The sequence below is a fragment of the Perognathus longimembris genome, chromosome 11 (assembly GCF_023159225.1).
Source record: "Perognathus longimembris pacificus isolate PPM17 chromosome 11, ASM2315922v1, whole genome shotgun sequence".
Taxonomy (NCBI): Eukaryota; Metazoa; Chordata; class Mammalia; order Rodentia; family Heteromyidae; genus Perognathus; species Perognathus longimembris.
In genome coordinates, this window is record NC_063171.1 from 3,039,594 (window position 1) to 3,064,978 (window position 25,385).

The 25,385-nt window shown below is 41.3% G+C and overlaps 1 protein-coding gene across 1 annotated transcript in view; it reads left to right on the plus strand.

Annotated features, from left to right (window-relative positions):
• Positions 1–24,958, plus strand: part of Gramd2b (GRAM domain containing 2B) — a 62,506-nt gene extending 37,548 nt beyond the window's left edge. The window contains exons 4-14 of the mRNA XM_048356427.1: positions 1,718–1,784; positions 3,295–3,398; positions 6,774–6,869; positions 10,198–10,269; positions 10,355–10,435; positions 12,895–13,006; positions 14,180–14,302; positions 15,844–15,931; positions 16,557–16,661; positions 19,595–19,688; positions 23,763–24,958. Coding sequence (XP_048212384.1) covers positions 1,718–1,784; positions 3,295–3,398; positions 6,774–6,869; positions 10,198–10,269; positions 10,355–10,435; positions 12,895–13,006; positions 14,180–14,302; positions 15,844–15,931; positions 16,557–16,661; positions 19,595–19,688; positions 23,763–23,804 — 984 coding nt within the window. The 3' untranslated portion in view covers positions 23,805–24,958. The remainder of the gene's footprint in view (positions 1–1,717; positions 1,785–3,294; positions 3,399–6,773; positions 6,870–10,197; positions 10,270–10,354; positions 10,436–12,894; positions 13,007–14,179; positions 14,303–15,843; positions 15,932–16,556; positions 16,662–19,594; positions 19,689–23,762) is intronic.
• Positions 24,959–25,385: the final 427 nt, after the last annotated feature.

Genomic DNA, 25,385 nt, shown 5'->3' on the forward strand with positions numbered 1-25,385 from the left:
TTGAACACAGGGCCTGGGTGCTATCCCTAAACTCTTGGTCAACGCTAACACTCTGCCACTTTGAGCCACAGCACCACTTCTGTCTTTTTCTGTGAAGTTTATTGGAGATAGGAGTCTCCTGGCCTTTCCTGCACAGGCTGGCTTTGAACTGCGATCTTCAGATCTCAGCCTCCTGAGTAGCTAAGGCGTGAGCCACCAGCACCTGGCACTTTTCTTTTTCTTTCCTTCCTTCCTTTTTCTTTTTTTTTTCTCTTCTTTCTCTCTCTTTCCTTCATCCCTCTTGTATTTTTATTTTAATTTTTTGTGGTACCAAGGGTTGAACATAGGATCTCACGCATTAGGTAATTGCTGTACTTACCCCTGAGCTAACATCACCAGCCCTGTTTTACTTAATCTTGAGACAGTGTCCCTATATAGTCCAATTGGCCTCAAACTTCCCATCCTCCTGCCTCAGTCTTCCCAGTGTTAGGATTTCAGACACACAACACCATGCCTAACTGGCCTAGAATATTTTTAATTAAGTGTGTAACTGAGACTCCCTGAAGCCATGAAAAACAAAATCTCAGTGCCCCACCACCAACAACAACAAATGCTTAGCTTTCAAACCTCAGTACAGAGTTGAGGATTTGAAAATTCACACACATCAGCTAAGGTGGATAGCCATGACTGGACTCATTTTAGACCGACGTTCCAGAGCTCTGATGCAAAATGAAGCAGCGTAAGTTAGTGTGGTTTGTGTAAGGTGACTTGCAAGGACGACTATCCATCATTTTGATGACCTGGTCTGAACTTTCCTTTTGCAGCAGTAGAGCACACCTGGTGTGCATAATAAACCATCGAGGGCCTGCTTGGGAGAATCCCTCTGTCTCCTTACCATACTTTGCCTTTGAAGGGTCCTGTGAGGACCACACTCTGCCTCCTAGTACCCCTGTGGTGTGGCATCTGCCACTTGGCACTCATAAGCTCGGGGTCCTGACTTATAGAATGAGAATCAGGTTTTCCCGGGGCTATTGTAAAGATCACATTTGTGAAAGCATTTTTCAAACTGAATTGCTGGGCCTGCATTGTCCTCACCATCGTGGACACAAATGCCTTTAAAATGAAGCCATTTACCACACTTCCAACGTTTTTGCCTTACGTTGTCTTGGAGAATTAGATCTTTTATTTGAAGGACTACTTGTCCTGCCCTGACTAAGGAAAGGCTTTCACCACAATTTTATCATAGTCTTCGTCCCAGGACCCAGGCTGTTTAGACCTGTAATGCCAGGCAAGCCCATGACATCCCTCTGAGGCAGTGAGTGGTTTTTCCCTCTGCCACAGAAGAGGAAACAGGCCCAGGAGAGTTAAGTGCCTAGACTCTGATCACATACCAAGGAAGCGATGGAAGCAAGACTCAAGTTCAGACTTATCTGAGTGCAAAGCTTTTCACCCTTACTTTTCAGAGGGCACTCACTTATATGTGTACGGGTGAGGATCCTGTATCTTCCCCATCCCGTTTTTTATCAGGAATATTCTTGTCTTGCCCCATTATTTCAGTGACCACCAGCTGCTTAGTCAGCTCAACAGAGTGCCAGCCTGCTAGATAACAAGCTCCTGTGTTTTACCAAAGAAAATAGAGAATGAATTGGTAAAGAGAGGAAACCCTTCTTCCTTAATGTGTACTAGAGTCAGATCTGTGACAAGAGTTCAAGGTGCCTGTATTTTGTTCTCCTCACAGTACAAGGCGAACATGCACTTTCACAAGTTGTTCCTTGAAGTCCCAACTGAGGAGCCTCTGAGACAAAGTAAGTTCTGACTCGTTTGTCTCCCTAAATGACATGTTTGGAAAGTTGTCGAGTGGTTTGGGGGGAGGGCACATGTTAAGACTGTGTTACCCAGAATAGATTTGTAAAGGTCATATTGAAACCATAATGCCAGATGTAGTCACCTTACAATAAGACATTGAGAAAGAAGTCAGACACAAGTGGCTTATGCCTATAATCCTAGCTACTCAAGGTGGTGAGATCTCGTTTTGAAGCCAGCTTGGACAAGAAAGTCGCGAAACACTTACCTCCAATTAACCACCAAAAAGCTGGAAGCAGAGCTGTGAGTCAAGTAGTAGAGTGCCAACCTTGTGTAAAAAGCTAATGGACAGTACCCAGGCCCTGAGTTCAAGCCCCAATACCAGCATTCTATTTTTTTTGTTTTGTTTTTTGTGGTTTTTTTGCCAGTCCGTGGGCTTAGACTCAGGGCCTGAGCACTGTCCCTGGCTTCTTTTTGCTCAAGGTTAGTACTCTGCCACTTCAGCCATATCGCTACTTCTGGCTTTTTCTATATATGTGGTGCTGAGGAATCAAACCCAGGGCTTCATGTATACGAGGCAAGTATTCTTGCCACTAGGCCATATTCCCAGCCAATACCAGCATTCTGAAAAGAAGAATGTAAAGCTGATGAGGAATTATCTAGATCTGTTCCACAATGGCCTCCCTGCCTTCTGTGTTTATTGCTGAAACGTTTACAATTGAATCATCCTGGGTGTTAGGATACAGGCCTGGGCTGAGGTTAAGTACAAACTCAAGTTTGAGTACACAGATGTGTAGTTAATGCCTGTGCTATCCAGGATGTGGTGGTCACATCTAAACAACTTCCCAATAAGCAAACTAAGCAGATGGCCCATTGTGGGGCTTGAGGTTCAATTCCAGCCTCTGTTTCCAAATGGCAAAGCAAGCTGCTGGGTGCCAGCAAGCTGTGGTGTCCAGGCTAAAGGAGTCATCACATGTTCCTGCCCCTGGTGGAAGCATCTGGTCCATCGTTAGTGAGGATCTGGGGAAGAATATTCCTGGTAGCACAAGGGTGGCAGGCAGCTGCCCCAAAGAAGCATTTTCCTGAAGCATCATTCTCAGTTTCTCTTGGGCAATGGCAGACTTGTCTTCCATGTTGATTGTCATTCTAAAGCCTCCACGATTTAAATTAAAAAATAAACTCCAGTTGCCACTAAGGATGACTGAAGAGCCAGGCATAGTAGTATACAACTGTAATCCCAGCACTCATTAGACTATGCAGAAGGATAACAAATTACATGGACTAAACAACAAGACCCTGTCTCAGGAAAACAACTAAACAAGTAAACAGCAACAGAAAGAAGAGACTGAAAAAGAGATGATAGAACTTAAGAGTACAAGTATATTATCTCTAATCTCCAAGTATTATCTCTACCCTTACATTACCAAAACATATACAATTTTTATTTTAAATGGAAATAATGTTTTCATGGAATTCTAAATGATATTATTACATCTGTCTGTTTTCTCCCAGGCTTTACGTGTGCCCTGCAGAAAGAAATACTGTATCAAGGAAAGCTCTTTGTATCAGAGAACTGGATTTGTTTTCATTCCAAGGTCTTTGGGAAAGACACTAAGGTTAGTATAAAGACTAGGGAATACATCTAGCTTCTGGGGATATAGCCCAAGTGGTAGGCACTTGTCTGGCAAGCACAAGTCCCTACGTTCAATACCATTATGAAGGAGAAAGGGCAGGAGGAGCAGAGGGACAGAAGGAGTGCCTCTATTTTTTTAATATATTGTAAATATAACTTTTTTCTGAACTTATAAAGGTGTATAACATAGTTACAATATAGCGTATCAGAGTGTTCAGTTCTTTTTGATCAGTCACCCCTCCTATCATTCTCCCCATCCCATCTGCGCCTGCCCCCACCCTCCCTAACTCATTTCATAATCCTCCTTCCTTTATTACATATGCATTGAGTATTCTTGCTCTACTCTTGCCCTATTTCCTTTTTCACTCAAATTGTTTTAAATTTCTTATCATGACTATGCCTTTACACTCTATTTCTTTTGTTGAGGATCCAAACACTGCTGTTCTAAATGTATCCAGATGACACTAACTTGCTCTTTCCTTAAATAGCAAGTTCACTCATTCCCTTATTTATGCATGCATCACGCCTCTCCTGCCCCAGACCCTAAGTCCTCTTTACCCAGATGTTTCCTGTGATGTTCCTATTAGGAGGGTGCCATAATTTGCTTCATTTAAAATGAATTTATAACTGCAGGTGTGGCTCTAGTGGTAGAGCATTAACCATGTCAAAATCTGAATGAATATGTGAGGCTCTGAGATCAAGCCCTGGTATGAACACATGTATTAAAACCAAAACACTTTAACATATATATTTTTGCACTTTTATTTATACCATTTGCCATTAGAGAGGTGTCAGGGCTATAAATGAGTGTGTAAGGCACTGTCTGGGGAAATCACATACCAGTACCCCAGCCAGCACCACCTCTAAATCCTCACTAAACATGGATGTGGGGAGCCAGGTACCTGACGTCCCAAGTGATGTGGTCATTTTCCTAAGGCCATGCCTTCCCAGATTCTCCCCTAAAGAAGGGAAAATCTAATCTTGGTATTAAGTCCTCATTCATTCACACTTGCCTAGAATCAGCGCTTCTTGGGTTTGTGTAATCTCAGTGAGTTCTCAGTCATTCTACTGCTGACTATGAATACTGGGGGTAGGGACGGGAATGGTTGGTTGATTAACTGGTTGGTTTATTTTGGTGGGTTTTTTTTTTTTTTGTTTTTTGTTTTTTTTTGGCCAGTCCTGGGCCGTGAACTCAGGGCCTGAGGACTGTCCCTGGCTTCTTTTTACTCAAGGCTAGCACTCTGCCACTTGAGCCACAGCGCCACTTCTGACTGTTTTCTGTATATGTGGTGCTGGAGAATTGAACCCAGGGCCTCATGTACACAAAGCAAGCACTCCTGCCACTAGGCCATATCCCCAGCCCTGGTTTTGTTTTTTATTGTTGTTTGGTTTGGTGCCACTGCTAGGAATAGAACTTATGTCCATTAGCATTTTCCCCCAATGCTAATGTTCTACAAATTGAGTCTACTTCTGGCTTTTTGATAGTTAATTGGAAATAAGAGTCTCAAGAACTTTCCTGCCTGGGCTGGCTTTGAACTTTGATCCTCAGATCTCAGGCTCCTGAGTAGCTTGGATTACAGTATGAGCCACTGGCATCTGACCATGAATGAGCAATTTTATATTCCTGAAGTGGCCCATTTATTTCAGTCTTTTTTTTTTTTTTTTTTTGGCCAGTCTTGGGCCTTGAACTCAGCCGGAGCACTGGCCCTGGCTTCTTTTTGCTCAAGGCTAGCACTCTGCCACTTGAGCCACAGCACCACTTCTGGCAGTTTTCTATATATGTGGTACTAAGGATTCAAACCGAGGGCTTCATGCATACAAGGCAAACATTCTTGCCACGAGGCCATATTCCCAGCCCTTGGCCCGTTTATTTCAAGTAGATGCACGTCACTTATATATTCTCCCTAAAACTACTGGTAGTGGTATAAAAGACCACACAACAAACATGGTGGAAATTCTTTGGTCTGAGGACTGACATACTATTCTTTAGGTAAACATGAAAATGTTGTATTGATGTGTGTTAGACATTTAGATAAACATTTTGATTCATAATGCTATCTGAATCAATATAATGAAGGCAATATTAAGTAGTATTCTATGATCCTTCTAGATATCTAGATTACAAGGCCTTGTCCTTCGAATGGAGTTAGGTAGTCATTCTAAGTTGACAAAGATATTTCTCAGGAATTCAGAGTGAGCCATTATCTCTGAATCTGAGTATCAGGAATTAAACATTTTGTTCACATTTGTGAACAAAGAATTGTTGTTTTTAAGGAGGAGCACAGTCACAAAGGAAGTAAGTGTAGTTTCAAGGTGTGCAATTCTAGCAATGGTTTTTAAGTCCTATTTCTAATCCAGGCACCTGTGGCTCATTCCCATGATTTTAGCAACTTGGGAGGCTGAGGACAGGAGGATCATGGGCAGATGGGCAGGAATGGAATGTTCACAAGACACAGTCACAATTTATAGCAGGGCATGGTGGCGTGTGCCTGTTGTTCCCAGCTGAAATTGGGAGTACTGTGGTTCTAGGCCAATCCTGGATAGAAAAGTCCACAAGAGTCCCTCTAACAGAGGAAGCTGTGCCCTGAGTCTCTTCAATAACATCCTATCAATAACAAGAATCCTAAAAACAGGCAGATTATGTTCTCTGCCTGGACAGGCAGTAGAACCTTAGTTTTCTATAACTCTATATAACCATATAGATATTTATATGACTTTATCAGATCACTGGAATTAAATAATATTCCCATCTGGTAAACAGACAATAATAATAGCTTCCCTATTTATTTTTTATTTGAGACAGGAATGAACTTAGAGTTCTTTATTTCATATTTTCTAATTTTATAATATGAGGAAATCAATGACATTTTTGTTGGTGACTGGACATTTTCTATGTTTTATTTCATTTAGTCACAAGACATCTGAGAAATAGACAAGAATGGTCTCCAACTTACATATTGAGAAATAAGCCTAGAATGGGTAGCTTGTAAGACTGAACAGGATTTGGAGATCGTAACAGTGCTGAATTCATGTCTAAGAGTTCTACCAGTGATGGGTCTACTACAAACAGTGCTCCTTAACCATCTCCTCATTCACATGCTCTCAGCACAGGATGGGGACAAGGCAGGTTAGCTCAAGGTGGATGACCATGAACTGGCCTCAAGCTCACATAAGCTAACCTTGAACATGGCCCTTCTGCCTCTGCCTCCCAACTTCCGTGATTCTAGGCTGACGCCACCATGCTGCTCTTTAAGATTTGCTTTTCTACATGAAGGCCAGGGAACTTGATGTTGATGGTCATTGTCATGTGCTGTCCTGTGAAGTCTAAACCAGAATTAAATTGGTTCTTCTGTTTCAGATCACGATTCCGGCTTTCTCAGTAACTCTAATAAAGAAAACCAAAACTGCTCTTCTGGTGCCAAATGCTCTGATCATAGCCACAGTTACCGAAAGGGTGAGTACACTGTAGAGCAGCTGCCTGCCCTCTGCCCTGCTCAGGACTCTTGCCTCAGAAGCCTCTTGCTGACAACTAGGACCTGCATCAGAAACATTGCTGTCTGCTGTGGTGCGTGAAGCAGATGATAGTCTATAAAACTAATTCATAATAATAGAGTGTAGAAACATTTATGTAATGTCATTTTCCCTCACAAAATGGTTTATTCTAACATAACTGTTGCCAAGTGTGAATTTGCTGCTCTTTTAAATGTACTTGCCTGCATAGGCCAAAAAAAAAATCCCTTCCCAATTTCCTTCCCTTAACATCTGTTTAGTCAGAACAAAGTGATATATCCAGTTACTTCAACATTACTTAAAAGGAAACAATCGGGGCTGGGAATATGGCCTAATGGTAAAGTGCTTGCCTTGTATTCATGAAGCCCTGGGTTCAATTCCTCAGCACCACATATTTAGAAAAGCCAGAAGTGGCACTGTGGCTCAAGTGGCAGAGTGCTAGCCTTGAGCAAAAAGAAGCCAGGGACAGTGCTCAGGCCCTGAGTTCAAGCGCCAGGACTGGCAAAAAACAAAACAAAACAATAATAATCACCTTGCTTTCAGGATGAGGCAGGATGATACTGAAGAACTCCTGGGGTAGGGCAACTATCTCCTCATAACCTCAGAAGGCTCTTCTCTAGCCATCCCATATGCATGAAATGTGTGCCTATTCTTCAAGTGCAGCTTCAGGATGTGCTCCAGATTCTCCTTGCCGCCAAGTACCTGAGCAGCCAGTTTTCTGCCCAAATCATAGAGATACTCTTGGTTACTGGGCTATATTAGACATGTGCAGTCAGAAATGTTTTCACTGAAGGTGATATTTATTTTAGCTTGATATAAGAGAGGGTACAGGGGAATTTGTTTACTCATTTTTCATTAGAAACCATTTTTAATCTTTTTATTTGCTATTTTTATGAAAGCATAAAAGTTATATTCAATTTCTAACCATACTAAATAACTTATGAGAAAAGAAATGGGAGGATAAAAGAGGCTAGTATGTATTTTAGGATTTTTGAAAATACTAATAGCTAACAGCTATTAACTAATACTCATTGTCAGGCATAAATCAAGTGCTTTCTTTGTCTTTTCTCATTTATCCCATTCTCTCATCCATTAATGAAAACATAGTTTAACAATTTTCCCAATATCACTTAGTATCAGAGTTAAAATTTGCAACTGGATCTGTCTAATGCCAGAACCCACAGTATTAATTACTTTGGGATATGAAAAGTATTTGTTATATTGGAAATGATATCAACTTCTTTAATTGGCAAATGAGGAGGATCAGCACAAAATCCTGGGAATGAAATCTGAAACGACTATGGATCACACAAATGGAAAAAGAGAATTTTAAAAATACTTTCTGAATGTACATTTATGGTAAATTTTTCCCATGTGTCCTTTGTCTCCAAATTATTTGTCTAGCTCAGATTTTACCCAATTCCCATAGCAAGCAAGCATCCACTAGGAAATCTCCATATTTGGACTAGGAAGAATCTAGAGGTGGCATGGGAAAGAATAGGCCTCTGAGAGCCACTGGGAAGTTTGCAGTGGGAATCTGGGTCAGAGCAAAGAAATTGGGCCTGTGGGAATTCTTAAATACCCTCGGGGGCGGCGGCGGGGGGGAACAAATTGAAGAGGGAGAGACTCAGAGGGCCTAGCAAACGTCACAGTCTCCCTCCCTAGGCTTTGTGTGGCACCTCCGTCATACTGTCAGAGCCTTCATTTGACCTACATTTCTTTTTTATTGCTCTTAAATTGAGTTTAGGGATTTTTGTTGCTATTTTTGAAGAACTATACTTGCTTTATTCCAGAAATGCAATAAAAACTGAATGTGAATTTCAATGAGGAGAAAATATAGATGAGAGAATGGTCTGTGTCATTTGAAAACATGGAAACTATATAGAGATACTTTTTTATGTGTGTATGTGCCAGTACTGGCACTTGAATTCAAGGCCTGGGGCTGTCCCTTAGATATTTTGATCAAGGCTGATTTTCTACCACTTGAACCATAGTTCCACTTCCAGTTTTTTTGTTGGTTAAATGTATCTAAGAATTTCAAGGACTTTTCTGCCTGGGCTGGCTTTGAACTGTAATCCTTAAGTCTCAGCCTCCTAATAAGCTAGGCTTACAGGCATCAGCCACTGCTCTCCTGTATGTGTGTCTGTGTGTCTGTGTCTGCAGTCCTGGGGCTTGAAATTGGTCTGAGTGCTGTCCCTGAGCTTTTTTGCTCAAGGCCAGTGTTATGCCTAGATTTCTGGTCCCCAAAGACCACCAAGGAGCCGATTCCGATGCAAACTCACGAGAGTCCTTATTGCAAGTTCAAGCCTGGACTCTCAACCATCACCAATGCAGCAGATCTGGATTGAGAGCCCCAACCCTCAGATAGGCAGGGTTTTCATTGTGATTACAACAGGGGCAGGGTATTTCCAACTTGGCAGATACTTTACTGGATGGCATTTAGCAAGCAGGTCTTGTCCTATTTCTATTGGCTATCTACCCTTTCAGTTATCTATTTTGGCTTTGATAATGGGAACTGGCCTAAATATCAGGAACTGACAACAGGTGGTCACGTAGCACTGATGCAGGAGGTAGAGCAAGTCACAAATGGGTTAAGCAAGCTGTTTACAGAAGCAGAATTCTGCAGTCAGGCTGACCTAGTACCAACTTTATTTTAACAATTGCCACCATGTTTTCCCATTACCACTAAGCAAGCTTGAGCAGGCTAAAACAATCCAGTACTCAATCATAAGTAAACCAACCCAACAGTTACCATGGCATTTCTATTACTATTATGGTTATTTCTATAATCTATGACTATGATCATTTTCTTACTGTCCATTACCATGGTTGCTACCTAGGGACAGAGGGGAACAAGGGCTCCCTATATTTCTAAATGTCAAACTACAAGAAACTAGTTTCACGGGTTGGGGGTGCAGCCCTCTAGCATGGAGTCATCACCAGGGTTTAGAAGCTTTTAAAATTTTAACACTAAAACTTATTAGTCACTCAGGTTCTTGGGTTAGCCCTTACACTAGAGTTCTCCCCCTCGGGCCACAGCTGCCCTTCGGATTTTTGGTGCTTAATTGGAGATAAGAGTCTCACAGACTTTCCTGCCTGGGCTGGCTTCAGACTGTAACCCTCAGATCTCCGCTTCCTGAATACCTAGTGTGACAGGTATGATCCACCTGTGCCTGGCTTACAGATATTATTTTGAACTCCGAACTTTTTCATCTCATCAAGAGGTTCTTTGTTAACCACGATTTTCTGTTGTTGTTGTTTTTTTTTGTCAGTACATATTCGTCTCCTTACTCTCCAGAGATTCAACATACAAACTTCTCAGATCTGTGTGTGGACACTTAGATGTGAGTGTGACATCCCAAGTCAGTTCCTGTATTTTGTATGGTTTTGTGGTTCTTCTTGTTTTTCATGTTGTTTCAATAATTTCAGAATTCGAGTGTTGGTAACAGTCCCAACCCATCTTCTCCTGAAAACAGCTTCCGGGAAGACCGCCCTTCGTCTTTGCCTCTGGTAAGTCACCTACAGAGCCATCTAAAGGCAAAAGCAAAGGGGTGTGTCCCACAATACACTGTGCCTACACCACTAGCAGGGTTGGGGAGAACATAGGAGTAGAGTCTTTGAGGTATAGGTGAAGAAACAAAGTATGTTTCCTGAAGGAGAACCATAGGGGGCCATGAGCTTGCTTGTGGTAACTGAGTTGTTCTACAGAAGATGTATTAAGTGGAAAGAAAACAAACCCAGACACGAAGGACTACATACTGTATGATTCCATTTACAAATGCTCTTCTGCAGATGATGAGTTTCCATCCCAATAAGCCCATCATAGGTTGAAAATACCAACAAAAAAAAAAATGCATTTGCTAGACCTAACCTAATGTTTTAACTTAGCCCCACAGCATAGTGTACCATAGAACATTGCTCAGTTCCTCACACAGTCCCATTGCTGCCTGGGAACTGCTTTTCTGTCACTATCGACATTGCACAGAAGTCTTATAGGGTGTCACACTATCGCTAAAGTCAGGAGCTATCCATCCATGAAATGGTCCAAACAGGCAAACTCATTGGCACAGAAATAAACTAGTGGTACAAGAAATGAGATGAGAGAGAAACTGAGGGTGATCCCTTATGGGCTCAAGGTTTCTTTGGGGGAATGAAGGAAATTTCTGGAATGAGAAAGTGGTGGTAGTTTTCAAACACCATGAATATTCAAAAGTTACTGAATTGTACATTTTGAAATGGTACATCCCAATTCTTTAAAACATCTCACTTTTAGGGACTGGGAATATGGCCTAGTGGTAAAGTGCTCAACTCGTATACATGGAGCCCTGGGTTCGATTCCTCAGCACCACATATATGGAAAAAGCCGGAAGTGGCCCTGTGGCTCAAGTGGTAGAGTGCAGGGACAGTGCTCAGGCCCTGACTTCAAGCCCCAGGACTGGCAAAACAAAAAAAAATCTGTTATTTTAAAAAAGTATTAGAGCTAGAAACTTGTGGCTCACACTTGTAATCCTAGCTACCCAAGGGTCTGAGTGCTGATAGATGACTCCCGTTTAAAGCCAACCCAGACAGTAAAGTCTGTGAGACTCTTATCTCCAGATTACCTAGTGAAAAGCCAAGCAAGACCAGAAGTCCCTGGGTTCAAGTCCTGGTACTGGCATGCACAGAGGAGGGGGAAAAATTGGAAAATGGTAAAGAATACAATTAGACATGCATGGTTAGAATGGGACAAAGCTAGTTTCACCTGTGGACCCACAGCTGCATTTGGTCATCAGGCAAGCTCTGAGGCTGCCCATACTCAGTTCCTTAATTTTCTGACATGCCAATCTCTGGACATAGCTATGGAGATTAGATGTCATTATATAAGTGAACAGTTTTGCATAATCTCATACATAATAGGCATTTGATAAAAATTGAAGAGCTTTAATTTTTAAATTTTCCTTCCTCATGTAATTTTTGTTGTTGTTGTTCTAGTACTGAGGCTTGAGCTCACAATCTCCCTTAGCTTTTACCACTCAACGCTGGTGTTCTACCACTTGGGCCTCTGCTTCACTTTGGCTTTTTGCTGGTTAATTAGAGATAAGAGTCTCTGGGCCTCTCCTGCCTGGGCTAGATCCAGACCTAGATCCTCAGATCTCAGCACCCTGAACCGCTGGTGCAAACACACACACACACACACACACACACACACACACCCTATAAATTCTTGCATGGAATTGAAATGAGTGTGGATAACCAAAGACAGAACACCAAATTCAAGGGGAAAGGCTGTAAGATGAGTCTCTTCAACTGCCTGAATTGCTAAAAGTTCAACCTAATTGTACCTTTACCAGGACATTTTCATGACAGCACCTGTGTCTTTAGACTTCAAGCCCTTGGAGGAGCTGGTGGTTTCACAAATAAAACTTCTCTGCTTTGTCCCTTGCTTTCCTGCCAACTTTCTATAATAAATGTAATGTCTCTGACCTGTTTAGATTGATCTGGAAGAATTAAGGAGCTCCTAATTTTCATGGTCTAATTTGTAATATCTGCTTTTCCTTTTCTGCTTTCCATACTTTTCTGTAAACAATACTTTAGCAGTATGTTCTCTTTTTTAAAACATGGATTCAAACTTGTATTCCTGACTTTCTATTCACTTTTTCCTTTGTACATGTCTGCAGCAACCAGTTTTTCTTATTACAAAGCATTAATGAAGCTTCTCCAGTTTCAAGCTTAGATGCTTTTCATTAGCATTCTAGTAGTTTTTTTCTAGATATTTGTTATTGCAAACAAGTTGGCTACTGTCTCTTGGCAGGATTCTAACCAGCCAGAGAATCTTGGTTTCAGTAATCAAAAACTGATTGGTTAGGAAAACCCCAGTCCTGGAGGGTAGTTCCTTCTTTTCCATATTCCATGGGTCAAGTGTGAGTAAGCCAGGGCTACAAGGACCTGCCCTTCACTAAGGAAATTCTCCTGTCATTGTTTTCCTGCAGGACTTCAATGATGAATTCTCCGACCTGGATGGAGTGGTTGAACAAAGAAGGCAGGACATGGAAGGATACAGCAGTTCGGGTTCTCAGACTCCGGAATCAGAGAACTCCCGAGGTCTGGGAAATCTTTGAATTTTGTCTCAAACTTAGCTCCCCACCAAACACCCTCAGCCCTTCCCCAACTCTTGCTACCTAACAGATGCAAAGGGAATCTGAAAGGGGGGGTTATTTGAAAGTTCAAAGAAAAGGAAATGCCTTTCTATAGTAAAAACCCATTTCTTTTTATGTATATTTAAGAAATGTCTCATAAGTGGACAGAATAAGCCACATATGGTGGTGTGCTCAGGAGGTGTGCCCACTTGTGGCCAGTCCATGCATATACTTGGCCATTGTACAGATTAAGAATTTATTTGTTTTATCCCAACGCTAGTGGTTGACACTAGTAATCCCAGAAACTCAGGAAAATGAGATGTAGAGGACTGAGGTTCAAAGCCAACCTGAACAGAAAAGCCCATGAGAATCTTGTCTTCAGTTAATCAGCAAAAAGCTCCGCAAAGCCAGGTGTCAGTCACTCACATCTGTATTTCTAGCTACTCAGGAGGCTAAGATCTGAGGATCAAGGTCCAAAGACAGACAGTCAGGCAGAAAAGTCTGTGTCTGTCTTATCCTCAATTAACCACCAAAAAGCTGGAAGTGGATCTGTGACTCAAGTAGTAGAGGACCATCCTTAAAAGAAAAAAAGGTAAGGGACAGTGCCCAGGGCCTTAGTTCAAGCCACAGTGCCAATACACACACATACACACACATGCACACACACACACACACACAAACATGAGCACCACAAAAGTTTAATTGGAGGCATAGCTTAAGTAGTAGAGCTCCAAGCATGCAAGTAAGCTGAATTGTTGCAAGTCCCTGAGTTCAAAACCCAGTGTCAGGGCTGGGAACGTGGCTTACAGGTAGACTGCTTGCCTAGCATGCATGAAGCCCTGGGTTCAATTCTTCAGCACCACATACACAGAAAAAGCTGAAAGTGGGTGCTGTGGCCCAGGCAGTAGAGTGCTAACCTTGAGCAAAAGGAAGCCAAGGACAGTGCTCAAGCCCTGAGCCCAAGCCCTAGGACTGGCAAAAAATAAAAACTAACAAAAAACAACAACGAAAAAAAACACTGTCCCTCTATCCCCTCCAAAAAAGGAAGGAAAATAAAAGAATTTATTTGCTTTGTGGTTGATGCTGTTTTCAAATGCATCCTGGAACAAACTGACTCCACCTCATTTTGGCTTGGTAGACTTCCACGTAACAGACTCCCAGACCGTTCTGAATGTCACCAAAGGGGAAGCAAAGTCTCCTCGGGCCGACACCCATTTGACCAGAGTGCCTGATGGGAAAGCCAAGAACCTTCCCATACATGGTAAGGAACGAAGGTTTATGGAGGTGGGGAGATTTCTGTTTAAATTTTGTGTGTGTGCTGGTCCTGGGACTTGAACTCAGGATCTAAGTGCTGTTCCTGAGCTTCTTTTTGCTCAAAGCTAGCATTCTACCATTGGAGCCACAGCTCCACTTCTGGATTTTTTAGTAGTTTATTGGAGATAAGAGTTTCACAGACTTTCCTGGCCAGGCTGGCTTCTAAATGTGATCCTCAGATCTCAGCCTCCTAAGTAGCTAGGATAGGATTACAGATATGAGCCACCAGTACCTGGCTCTGTTTGGAACTTTTAAAGAGTCCCAATGTTTCTTATTTTTGTCCAGTCCTGGGGCTTGGGCTTAGGGCCTGAGCATTGTCCCTGGCTTCTTTTTGCTCAACGCTAGCATTCTGCCACTTGAGCCACAGCGCCACTTTCAGCTTTTTCCGTTTATGTGGTACTGAGGAATCGAACCCCCAGGGCTTCATGCATACAAGGCAAGCACTCTATCACTAAGCTATATTCCCAGCCCAACAATGTTTCATTTTATGACTACTTTTCATATTCTCCGTCCTCTCCTGTTGTAGGTCTCTGCATATTCTCATTTATTCATCCAATAAATAGCACCCACTTCTGTACTTCAGTAGGTGATAGTCCACACATATCCTCCCTTCCTTCATGTAAGTTGCTTCATTATCCCAAATACTTTGAAATGATAATCCATAATTTGATGATAAAACTCAGATTTTTGGGGCTGGGAATATGGCCTAGTGGCAAGAGTGCTTGCCTCGTATACACGAGGCCCTGGGTTCGATTCCTCAGCACCACATATACAGAAAATGGCCAGAAGGGGCGCTGTGGCTCAAGTGGCAGAGTGCTAGCCTTCAGCAAAAAAAAAAGAAGCCAGGGACAGTGCTCAGGCCCTGAGTTCACGGCCTAGGACTGACCAAAAAAAAAAAAAAAAACTCAGATTTTTTGTTTTACTAATTACTCTAGTAACTAGTTATTAGTTATACTGGGACAAGAGCTCCAATGGTCTATTGTTCTCCAATGACTATCACACATATGTCCCCAGGGAAGGCCCTTCATAAAATATGCATTGAATGAAATTATTGTAAAGCCTTAAAGTTACTGGCTAAAATAGCCACTGGGAGACCTGGTTAAGATTTTCTTTACTTAGGAATGATGACCTGTCATAAATATCTCTTGAAAGAAGTACACTATGCTATGGTATTAAGCTGTTAGTGCTTATCTGTATATGTGCATGTGTACATGCGCTGGTACAGGGGCTTGGACTAAGAGCCTAGGCACTGTCCCATAGCTATTTCACTCAAGGCTGAACTCTACCATTTGAGCCATAGCTTCACTTCTGGCTTTTTTTTTCTTTTTTGGTGGTTACTTAGAGATAAGAATCTCATGGACTTTTCTGCCCAGGCTGACTTTGAACCTTGATCTTAAGATCTCAGCCTCCTAAGTAGCTAGGATTATAAGCATGAGCCACAGGTTCCTAGTCTTAAATGGCTCCTTTTTTTTTTTTTTAACCCAACAGGTCAGTCAGAAACAACTGGAATCTTACCTAAAGTCAAGTCTGAGAAATGTCCAGCTGTTCAACATATTCTTATATTCTATGCAATCGTGTAAGTAAATCTTTGGCTATTGAATATATACGTGAAGATTCCATTCTCTAAACCAATCTCCACATGGAATCTTCGCAGCACCTGGCATATATATATATATATATATATATATATATATATATATATAATTTATATACATGTAAACTATATATATATGATTATATATATGATTTTATTTATCAGCATGTCCTCATGCAAAAAGACAATTTATGGCTAAAATAAATTTCTTTTTTTTTTTTTTTTTTTTTGGCCAGTCCTGGGCCTTGGATTCAGGGCCTGAGCACTGTCCCTGGCTTCTTCCCGCTCAAGGCTAGCACTCTGCCACTTGAGCCACAGCGCCCCTTCTGGCCGTTTTCTATATATGTGGTGCTGGGGAATTGAACCCAGAGCTTCATGTATACAAGGCAAGCACTCTTGCCACTAGGCCATATCCTCAGCCCTTAATAAATTTCTTATAGCGCATAAAAAAATCCAAAAAAATAAAATAAAAAGACATTTTCAATGTCTTTTTAGCCAAGTTGTTTTGGAAAATCCTTCCATTGTAGGACCTTGGCACCAAATTTGTTGTTTTTCTAATATCAGGTCCTTGCCATTAACTTACTAGAAATTACTTATTCCTTTCCAGTGTCTGTGCACTTATCATATCGACCTTCTACATGAGATACAGAATTAACACTCTGGAGGAGCAGCTGGGCTCCCTGGCCTCCATTGTGGACACCCACAGTACTGCGTAAGACCCTCCCTCCAGCCCACCTCTCTTCCCTGCTTAGATGGGTCCAGTGGACTGGAGCTTAGCATCCTCCTTAGCAAATGTGAATAGAGACCACATTCTCCAGGAGACATTGGGTTAATAGATGAACAGTAAAGAGATAGGAGTGCCATAGAAATAAATGACCTACCCCTGCACTATTTCTGAATTACAGTGTCACCAAAACAGCCAGAAGCACACTTAGCATGGAATTATCTGCCTCTGTTCCTTTGACCTATTTATTAAACTGTACAGGTTTGTATTTGTGAAATAGCAATGAATCACAGAAAAGAAACAATTCAAGTAACTCAGCATGCATAAATATCATGCATATTATATAACTCATTGACAAATCTCTTGACCGCTATATATTTAACTAATTAGTTGAGTACGTCTGTAAAGACATTTTTCATCCATCACGTTTCAACATGCCTCACCTAATTAATTAGTCAGACATAGTATTATTTTCCAAGCCTTTTACATGAGGATTTTGGTGCACTAAAAAGTGAAAAGTAAAATAAAATCATTATGTTCCATTAGAAAGCATACTTTTAGCTCAAGTTTTTAAAGTAGCAGAATCTCTATCACGGAAACGTACATGTATAACCTCATTATTTTTTACTGTAACCTTTGTAACCTTGTAGGAGAGCTGTTACTTCCATCTCACAGATGAGGAAACTGAGACTGGGAGAAATCATTAAGTTACTGTCTTCAGTGTGGAATGAAACCAGGGTGTAAATGAAAGTCTATATATATAGCTACCAAAGTATGAGCTGCCAGCTCATACTTTAGTGTGCCCCAGAATTATCTGGAGGCCTTGGGAAAAGAGATTGAAGGAACTACTCAAGAATTTCTGATGCAGTTGGGGAAGGGATGAGGCTTCTTGGAGAACTTTGAGGAGTTATTCTAGGACCTTCTTTGCTTTTGCCTAATTATCTAGAAGCTCTTTTCTGTGGCTTACATGTATTTTGCCATTCAGGTTATTTTAAACCACAAATATACATTAGAACCAATAAAATACAAAAGCCTAATATATTGTCTGGAATAGATCCAGTCTCTCCCCTTATTCTCCTATCTTGTCCAGAATGCCAAGACAATTGGAGTTAGCAAGTGACTCTACAGACGCTTGGGTCACTGTCACATAAAGGTTGTTACAAGAAAAATGTACCACATGTCCTGTTATCATTTAATTAACTTGTTAGTGAGGAGAGGGGAAATTCCATAAACAAATGGAAATACTCTTGAAATACCCAGGAGGAAGTCTGAAAACAGACCTTCAGAGGAAAAGTCACAAGAAGCAGAAGGGACAAGAGGGCCACCCATAAGGGAGGGCTGTTGTTTCCCCAGGTCCCCAGAGTGACCTATCCACACCACCCCAGGAACTGATCCACATGTGCAGCCTGATTCTGCACGTGCTGAAACCCCTTCCCTCTGAATCCATACACGTTACCAGCTGTAACACACCAACAGCTGTAGATTATAGGCTGCCAAGGGGCTGCTGTTCCCCAAAATCCCATCCCAGGAGTAACAGCACCACAATTACTCAGAATGACAGTTCTCTGGCCTCGGTTCCTTCATCTAGAAAGTCAAAGATTTAGATTCTGTTTCTCTCAGTTGAAGATTAGAAGCATTGTATTTGTTTCAGTGCTAGAAAATAGATATATGGTCAAGATATAGATAATTATCAGTAATTTACCCAGTGAGCTGGTTGCCTGTGGCACGTACCTGTAATCCTAGCTACTTGAGTTAGATGTGAGGCCAGCCTGGGCAGTAGAGTTCTGGAGACCTGTCTTCAACACTAGCTGGCTACCGTGGCATGCACCTGTCATTCCAAGATACCAGAGTGGCTAAGACTCAGCGGACCTCCATTCCAGGCCAGCCCAGGCGGAAAAGCCCACCAGATTCTGAATCGGTGAAGAGAAGCTGGACATGTGGCACATGCTTGTACAGTAACAATGGGAAGCCTAAAATAAGTGGATCATAGTCCCTGTGCACACACAGACAATGTCCATGCAATGTCCAGAATTAGCCAGCAAAACAACAGGGCATGGCTCAGCAGTAGAGCACCAGCCTGTTAAGGGTAAGGCCCTGAGTTCAAACTCCAATACTGCCAAAAATAATTGTAATAATAATTTACCAAATGCCTCTATCGCAAAAGCAGACATTGTGTGAAATAAATGAGACCAGTCACTGACATCCAAAATTAAAAAGCTTAACATCAAATCAAAATCAGGAAATATGAAACATGTCATGAAAATCTGATAAATAGCTTCAGACCATCTCTGCAATAAAATGTACTTACTGTGCCTTCTCAAATTTCCTGTGTACTGTTAGCTAGTACAAGACCCCAGAGTAAGAGCTTATGACATAAATAGTATAATAGTGAACACTGACTACATCTGTTTTAGTATAAGGCAAGGGCAACTATATTTGCATGACAAATCTCAAGAAATCAGCTAAGTCTCATACTTTAGTAGCAATTTCATCAGCTAGATATAAGATATTCCCAAACTCTCTGAAAGTTCTACTAGAAATCACTCTTAAGGAAAAAAATAATAGGCCTATGGGCCTAGAATGAGCAGTAATTCCTGTAAATGTCTACCATGGTGGGAGGATATTTGGTGTTGAACAAAAGGGCCTAAGAAACCACATGCTCTAGAATAATTGTTCAGTTTTTGTTTAGAAGCCAAGCCTCAGCTTGCACAAAAGTAGCATAACAGATTTCCAGTGGAACTTTAAAGAATCAGCCTCCTAAATATCTAGTGCAGGTGTCTGCATTACTACAGGGTCTTTCTGATATTTCCAAAAAAATAATGTTCACTCTGTCTGCCACAGCCTGGTCTTCCCTTCAGATACTAACATGTGTTCATTCCTTTTTCCCTTGCCCATAGTAATACTTCTCTTTATTCTTATAGGCGCCCTGTGTCATCCACCGTGGGATCTGAAGTACAGTTAAACGTGGATGTCCTCTGCCAGGAGCTCACAGCCAACATAGTGACTCTAGAAAAGGTGACTTCCATCTTTCCTGTGGGTAGTCATGCTAGCTCCTGTCATTTGCCATAGCCAAGGGTTACACACTCAAATACATTCAGGTGACCACAAGCTTAAATGGCCAACCTTACTCAGGAGGTTGCAAACTAAATGGAGACAGATGTTTTGTATTTCAGTGAAGAAACAGGTATAATCTCATTTTCTTTAAAATCGGGGTCTCATTTGTTTCCCTTTGTGCTTCTGCTTGGTTGGATGTATTTCTTTGTACCACCAGGCCAGTGGTATGTGACCACTGACCCGGGCTCTGGAAAGCACAGAGGGAAGTAAGCTACTGCCACGAGGCTGAGCAAAGATGCCGCTCCAGCTACACCATGATGATTCCTGCAAGACACAAAATGTTGCACTCAACCCATAGAAGAACCCTAGAAACTAGGTGTCATTGCTCCTACCTGATATGGGAAGAACAGAGTTTCAAATTCCCTTGCTCAAGGTCATGTGTGTGTAGAAAGTTAACTAGGGACTTGGGATTGGAACTACAAGTTTGTATGGAGAAACCTTCTGCTTGGGGCTGAGAGGCCCGCACTCAATCCCAGCACTAAATGAATAAACCAGCCCTTTGCTATACGGCTTCTCAGAATCCAGCCTTAGGTGTTATGGATAAAGTCACTCTCTAAAAGGTTCTTCCCAGGACAGATCTCCCTAGCTGGTGGAACCCTTAGAAGAGAATAGGAGGTCAAAGTAAGAGTAAAAGATACGCATGTCAGAAATAGACCACAGTCAAGTCTAGGTCTTCTTTTCTTCTCCTTTCAACATTCCTGTCCCTTTCCATCTGCTAACTACTTTGTTTTTCACCCTTATCTTTCAGGAAAGGTATAAGGTGGGAATCCTGTGTTCATTTGAACTAATTTTAAGTTTCCAGTATTTTGGTAGCTTGATATAATAGCGCTATATGGGAAGAAATATGAAATTCAAAGGTGCCAAATTAAACTGTGTTTGCTTTCCAACTGTAAATGTTATCAAGCATTTAGCAAAGGAGTTTCCAAACTGCTGATCTAAACCAAACCAAGCCAGGACAGAAAATTCTTAATTGAAATCATTATATCTTTGGACAAACACAGAAACATTGCTTTTGAATTCCAAATCAGCCTAGAGAAGTTATAGATTCTCTGCTAAAATTATTTTCCTTTTTAAAACATTACATTCTAATAAATGAATGCAATTTTTTTAAGTAGCAATGTTGGCTTTTGTGTTGACTTGCAGAATCGTATGGTATTTCTTTTCTCTTCCTTTTTTTGTTTGTTGTTGCTGTGCAGGTAGTGGGGCATGAACTCTGGGCTGGGCGCTGACTCCCCCACTTTTGTTTTGGCTTGTGCTCATTCTGAGATTCAAAGGATGTTCTTTGGATGGAAACACAGAGTCCTGCCTCCTTCCCGCTGGCTCTGCCCGCTCCCCTACCCAGCTTGTGCAGGATGCCACATTCTGTGAGAAGGGAACAAATAACAGAAGGGCATGCTCAGAGCAGAGCAGCAATACACTTTGACCTCACCCAGCAGGGTGATGAGTGGGGACTCCAGCATTCCCATTGGAACCCACCTTTGTCCTTTTGGGACAAAATGCACATTCTTAAAAGGCTACAAGTTGCACACATTGCTCCAAGATATGTGTTTAAGAGAGTTATGAGCCACATCCTAACTTTTTGGGGGGTGCCAGTCCTAGAGCTTGGACCCAGGGCCTGGATGCTGATTGCCCCTTGAGCCACTGCTCCACTTCCTGCCTTCTTGGCAGTTAATTGGAGATAAGAGTCTCATAAACTTTTCTGCTCTAGTAGGCTTCTAACCACAATCCTCAGATCTCAGCCTCCTGACTTGCTAGGGTTGTGTTTTAACTTTTTTAACTGGTGGACTCTCCTCTCGAGCAATCTAGGAATTACTCAGCACAGCCTTGGGGTGAAATAGCAGCTGTGTGCTAAAGCCCTGGCAGAGCCTCATGACCTTAAAGTCATGGTTATCACTGCTCTCTCAGTCATCCTCACTGGAATTCTGAGAATAATTCCCACCTCTGTTCTTTTCCCACTTACCATTGAGTGGTTAATTTGTTGGAAAATTTCTCAAGTTCTCTTTCCATTCATGCCAGCCCCTGACTGCCAGTCTTATGCTATGAAACTGAATCTCATGGATTTTCTTTATATTTTCTAATTACTACTAAAGTTCAACAGCTCATATATTTATTGGCTATTTGCTTAACTTTGGTTTTTTTGTTGTTTTAGAGTTTTGGGGGGGGGTGTTTTGTTCGTTTTACATGTTTTAGATATCAATCCTGTATTTCATGTCCTTTTCTGTCTTTACACTGGTCTTCATTCCTGAGGGTGAGGCAGGAATGCTATAGAGCAGAGATGTGGAAGGAAGAAGGCAGTGGGTAAAGATGTCAGTGATACAGTAGAAAGATCAAGAATTTCGAAGTCACACCTTTGTGCTTGTCCCTACTCTGCAAGTTACTTCTTGTGAAAGTGGTTTGTTGTTTAGTCTTTCTGGCCCACCATTTGCAATGTATATCCTGCCTCTGTGTGCTGTCATGCAATTGAGATAAACTTTCATCCAGTCCCAGCACATACATGTTAGAACCCCCTTCTCTTGCTTCTGCTGAGTATACCTGTCCATCACAGATCACCTCCAAAGGATAGTTTTCCCCTTTTTGTTGCCATTGTTATTTGAGATAGGATCTCACTATATAATTCAGATTGGCCTAGAATTAATGATGCAGCCCAGGCTAGCCTTTCACTCATGATCCCCCTACCTCTGCCTCCCTGAGATTTATAGATATACACCTCCAGTAAATACCACTGACTGAGTGATTTATAAAGAATAAAAGTTTATCCAACATATGGCTCAAAAAGCTGGAAGGACCAAGGTCAAGGAGTTATATCTAGTAAAAAAACTTGTTTTACTCTGGGTGGTGGTGGCTGAAGTCAAGATCTGAGGATTGCAATTCAAAGCCAGCCCAGGCAGGAAAGTCCATAAGACTCTTATTTCCATCAAAAAATGGCCAGAAGTGGAGCTGTGGTTCAAGTGATAGAGGACTAGCTTTGAACACAAAGGCTCATAGGCAGGACCTAGGCCCAGAGTTCAGCCCCAGGACCAGCCCCCCCAAAAAATAAAAACAAAACCTCTTACTGGTAAAGTTCCACAGCAGCACAAGCCCTCACAGAGTGAGACAGAGCTCGTTTGCTAACTTGTATATTTCTTTCTCTTTATGTAATACAACCATGAGTAAATGCTCCACCTCAAGCGACCATTGACCCATAACTTCAGGGATTAAGTTTCAACATGAGTTTTGGAGGACAAATACGATACCACAATGAAAAGAGGGTTCTTCTGTTCCTTTTGGTCTTCAGAGTTTCCTACTCCCATGAAAGTCTTAGTTATTTAGAGGGCCTGCCTCCCTCTGAATTCTTTAAAATTTGTGTATTCAGCACTGAGTGTGTTTTTAATGGCCAACCTTGGACTCTAGCCTTATAGTCCATACACAAGACATGGTTAATCCTGTCCCTATGAAATTTGCAATCCTCTTGGTTGCGTTGTGTACAATAATCTCTGAAAGTAATATTAAGCATTGTTTGTGGCATTTGTCTAATTAAGACCATCAAATGAGTTCTATGGAGGACACATCAGCTCTGGATGTATCAGGGTCACACCTGGTATCTCTGGTTCTTTGTTCTCATTTTCTCTATCAGCATTTATTGATTTGAAAGAGATTTCACTGTGATGTTTCTATACATATATATATATATATATAATATAGTTTTTATCAAATTCACTCCGTTACTCTTTCTTATCCCCCTTCCCCCGCTAATTAATGTTTCATTATTTCATTTTATATGGAGCACTTTTATCATATTCACCCACACACACACACACACATACACACACGCACACACACTCTTCGCCCTAATCCCACCTCATTTAAATTTAACCCATTCATAAATCTTTATTCAAGGTCGAATAGATTAATCTCAAGCATTTGTAAACCACAGCGAATATGTTCCTAAAATTCTCCATTCTGTTTAATGATGGCCTCTCTTTTATTATTTTTAAGATTCAAAACAACTTACAAAAGCTGCTTAAGAATGGTGACTGACCAACCAGATCGCTGGGGCCAACGTAATACCTCAGTTTCCCCTGAAGAAGGTGCTCCCGCAGTGTCCTTGTCAGGCGCCTCCTGCTGGTCGGTGGCGTGAGTGGATGAGAATCCAGATGTGTTTGCCCTTGGAGATCTCCAGCACAGGAAAAGGGAGAAGGGGAATCATTTGTTTCTTGTGCAATAAAACTTGATCTTGTCTCTCTGAAAAAGTTTTGCTGCTCCTGCTGCTGCTGCTGCTGTGTAAGAAAACAGACCCATCTCGGGAGGCCTCAGAAAGGGCCAGGAGGACCCTGTGGAATGCCTGTGGTTCCAGATGATCTTGACTGTGTCAATGAACACTCCATGTCATGCCTTTTTAACCCTTCCCAACCTCCTCCTCTCTCCTTCTGCCCTACATAACCAGCCCTCAGACTAAGGGATACATGGATACCCACAGACTCCATGTGGTCCTTTAAAAATTAGCCACACGTCTCTGGAAATGCAATGAATGTCTAAATAGACACACTTGCTTCAAACAAAACATGTATTTCTCTCTTTCTTGGTTCTTTTACTGTTCTGATATAAATCATCTATATATCATACTTTCTCAAAGAGTGTTAAATATAGTGGATTGAGCTATTCTGTTTATGTATTACCTTGCTGTTTCTGTATCTAATATTTAATTGCATCTATTCTCAGCCACCTCAGGTCAAGAATCTGTGAGATGGGAATACTAAATAAAACTTAACTCTGAAACCAAAACTAATTTTTAAACAAAAAGTTGTAATAGTGATTTAATGCCAGATGAAAAACACTGAAATCTTTAAGATTGTAGGCAAACTAGGTTTGAAACGATAAAATCCATTTCAGCATGGCAATTGTATGTCTTTTTCTTTTACTGAGTAAATTAAGTAACTGAAGGGTTGCTAACTTTATTTACTATATGGGTTAGTTGGTTTTTATTAAATGTTTAGGGTACCATAAGATCTATAAGTATAAAATACATTCTGTTTCTATCTGCAATGCATTTTATAATCATTTCTATGAAATGTATTTTGTTAATCAGGTAAGCTAATAAGTGAACTGGTTACATCGTTTGTATTTTTAGCCTACTAGACAACTGTGTCTGGTGCACCACTGGCTATTAAAATAAATGTTCATTGGATAAAACAGCCTGATAACGTAACTAAGACTTATGGTGCTTGATAATGCTTTCTCCACCTGTACTGCTTCTGATTTTACTTAAGACTCCAAAGGCACTGGTGACTCAGGAGGCTGAGATCCAAGGGTCATAGTTCAAATAGCCCATGGAGAAGTCTATGAGACTTACCTTCAGTTAACCAGAAAAAAGCCAGAAATGAGGCTATGATTCTAGTGATAGCATGTGTTAGCCTTGAGCAGAGAAAGCCATGGAAGACCCCAGATGTCAAGCCCCAATATTGGCAATAAGGAAAAAAAATTTCAAAACTTTAAAATGAGTTAAGTTCTTGTTATCAGTAAGAAAACAATTGGTGAAGTAAAAATAAATAAAGCTGGATTCCAAATTCTGATCCCCCATTTTATGAGTTATATAAACTCAAGCAAGCTATTTGACTATAC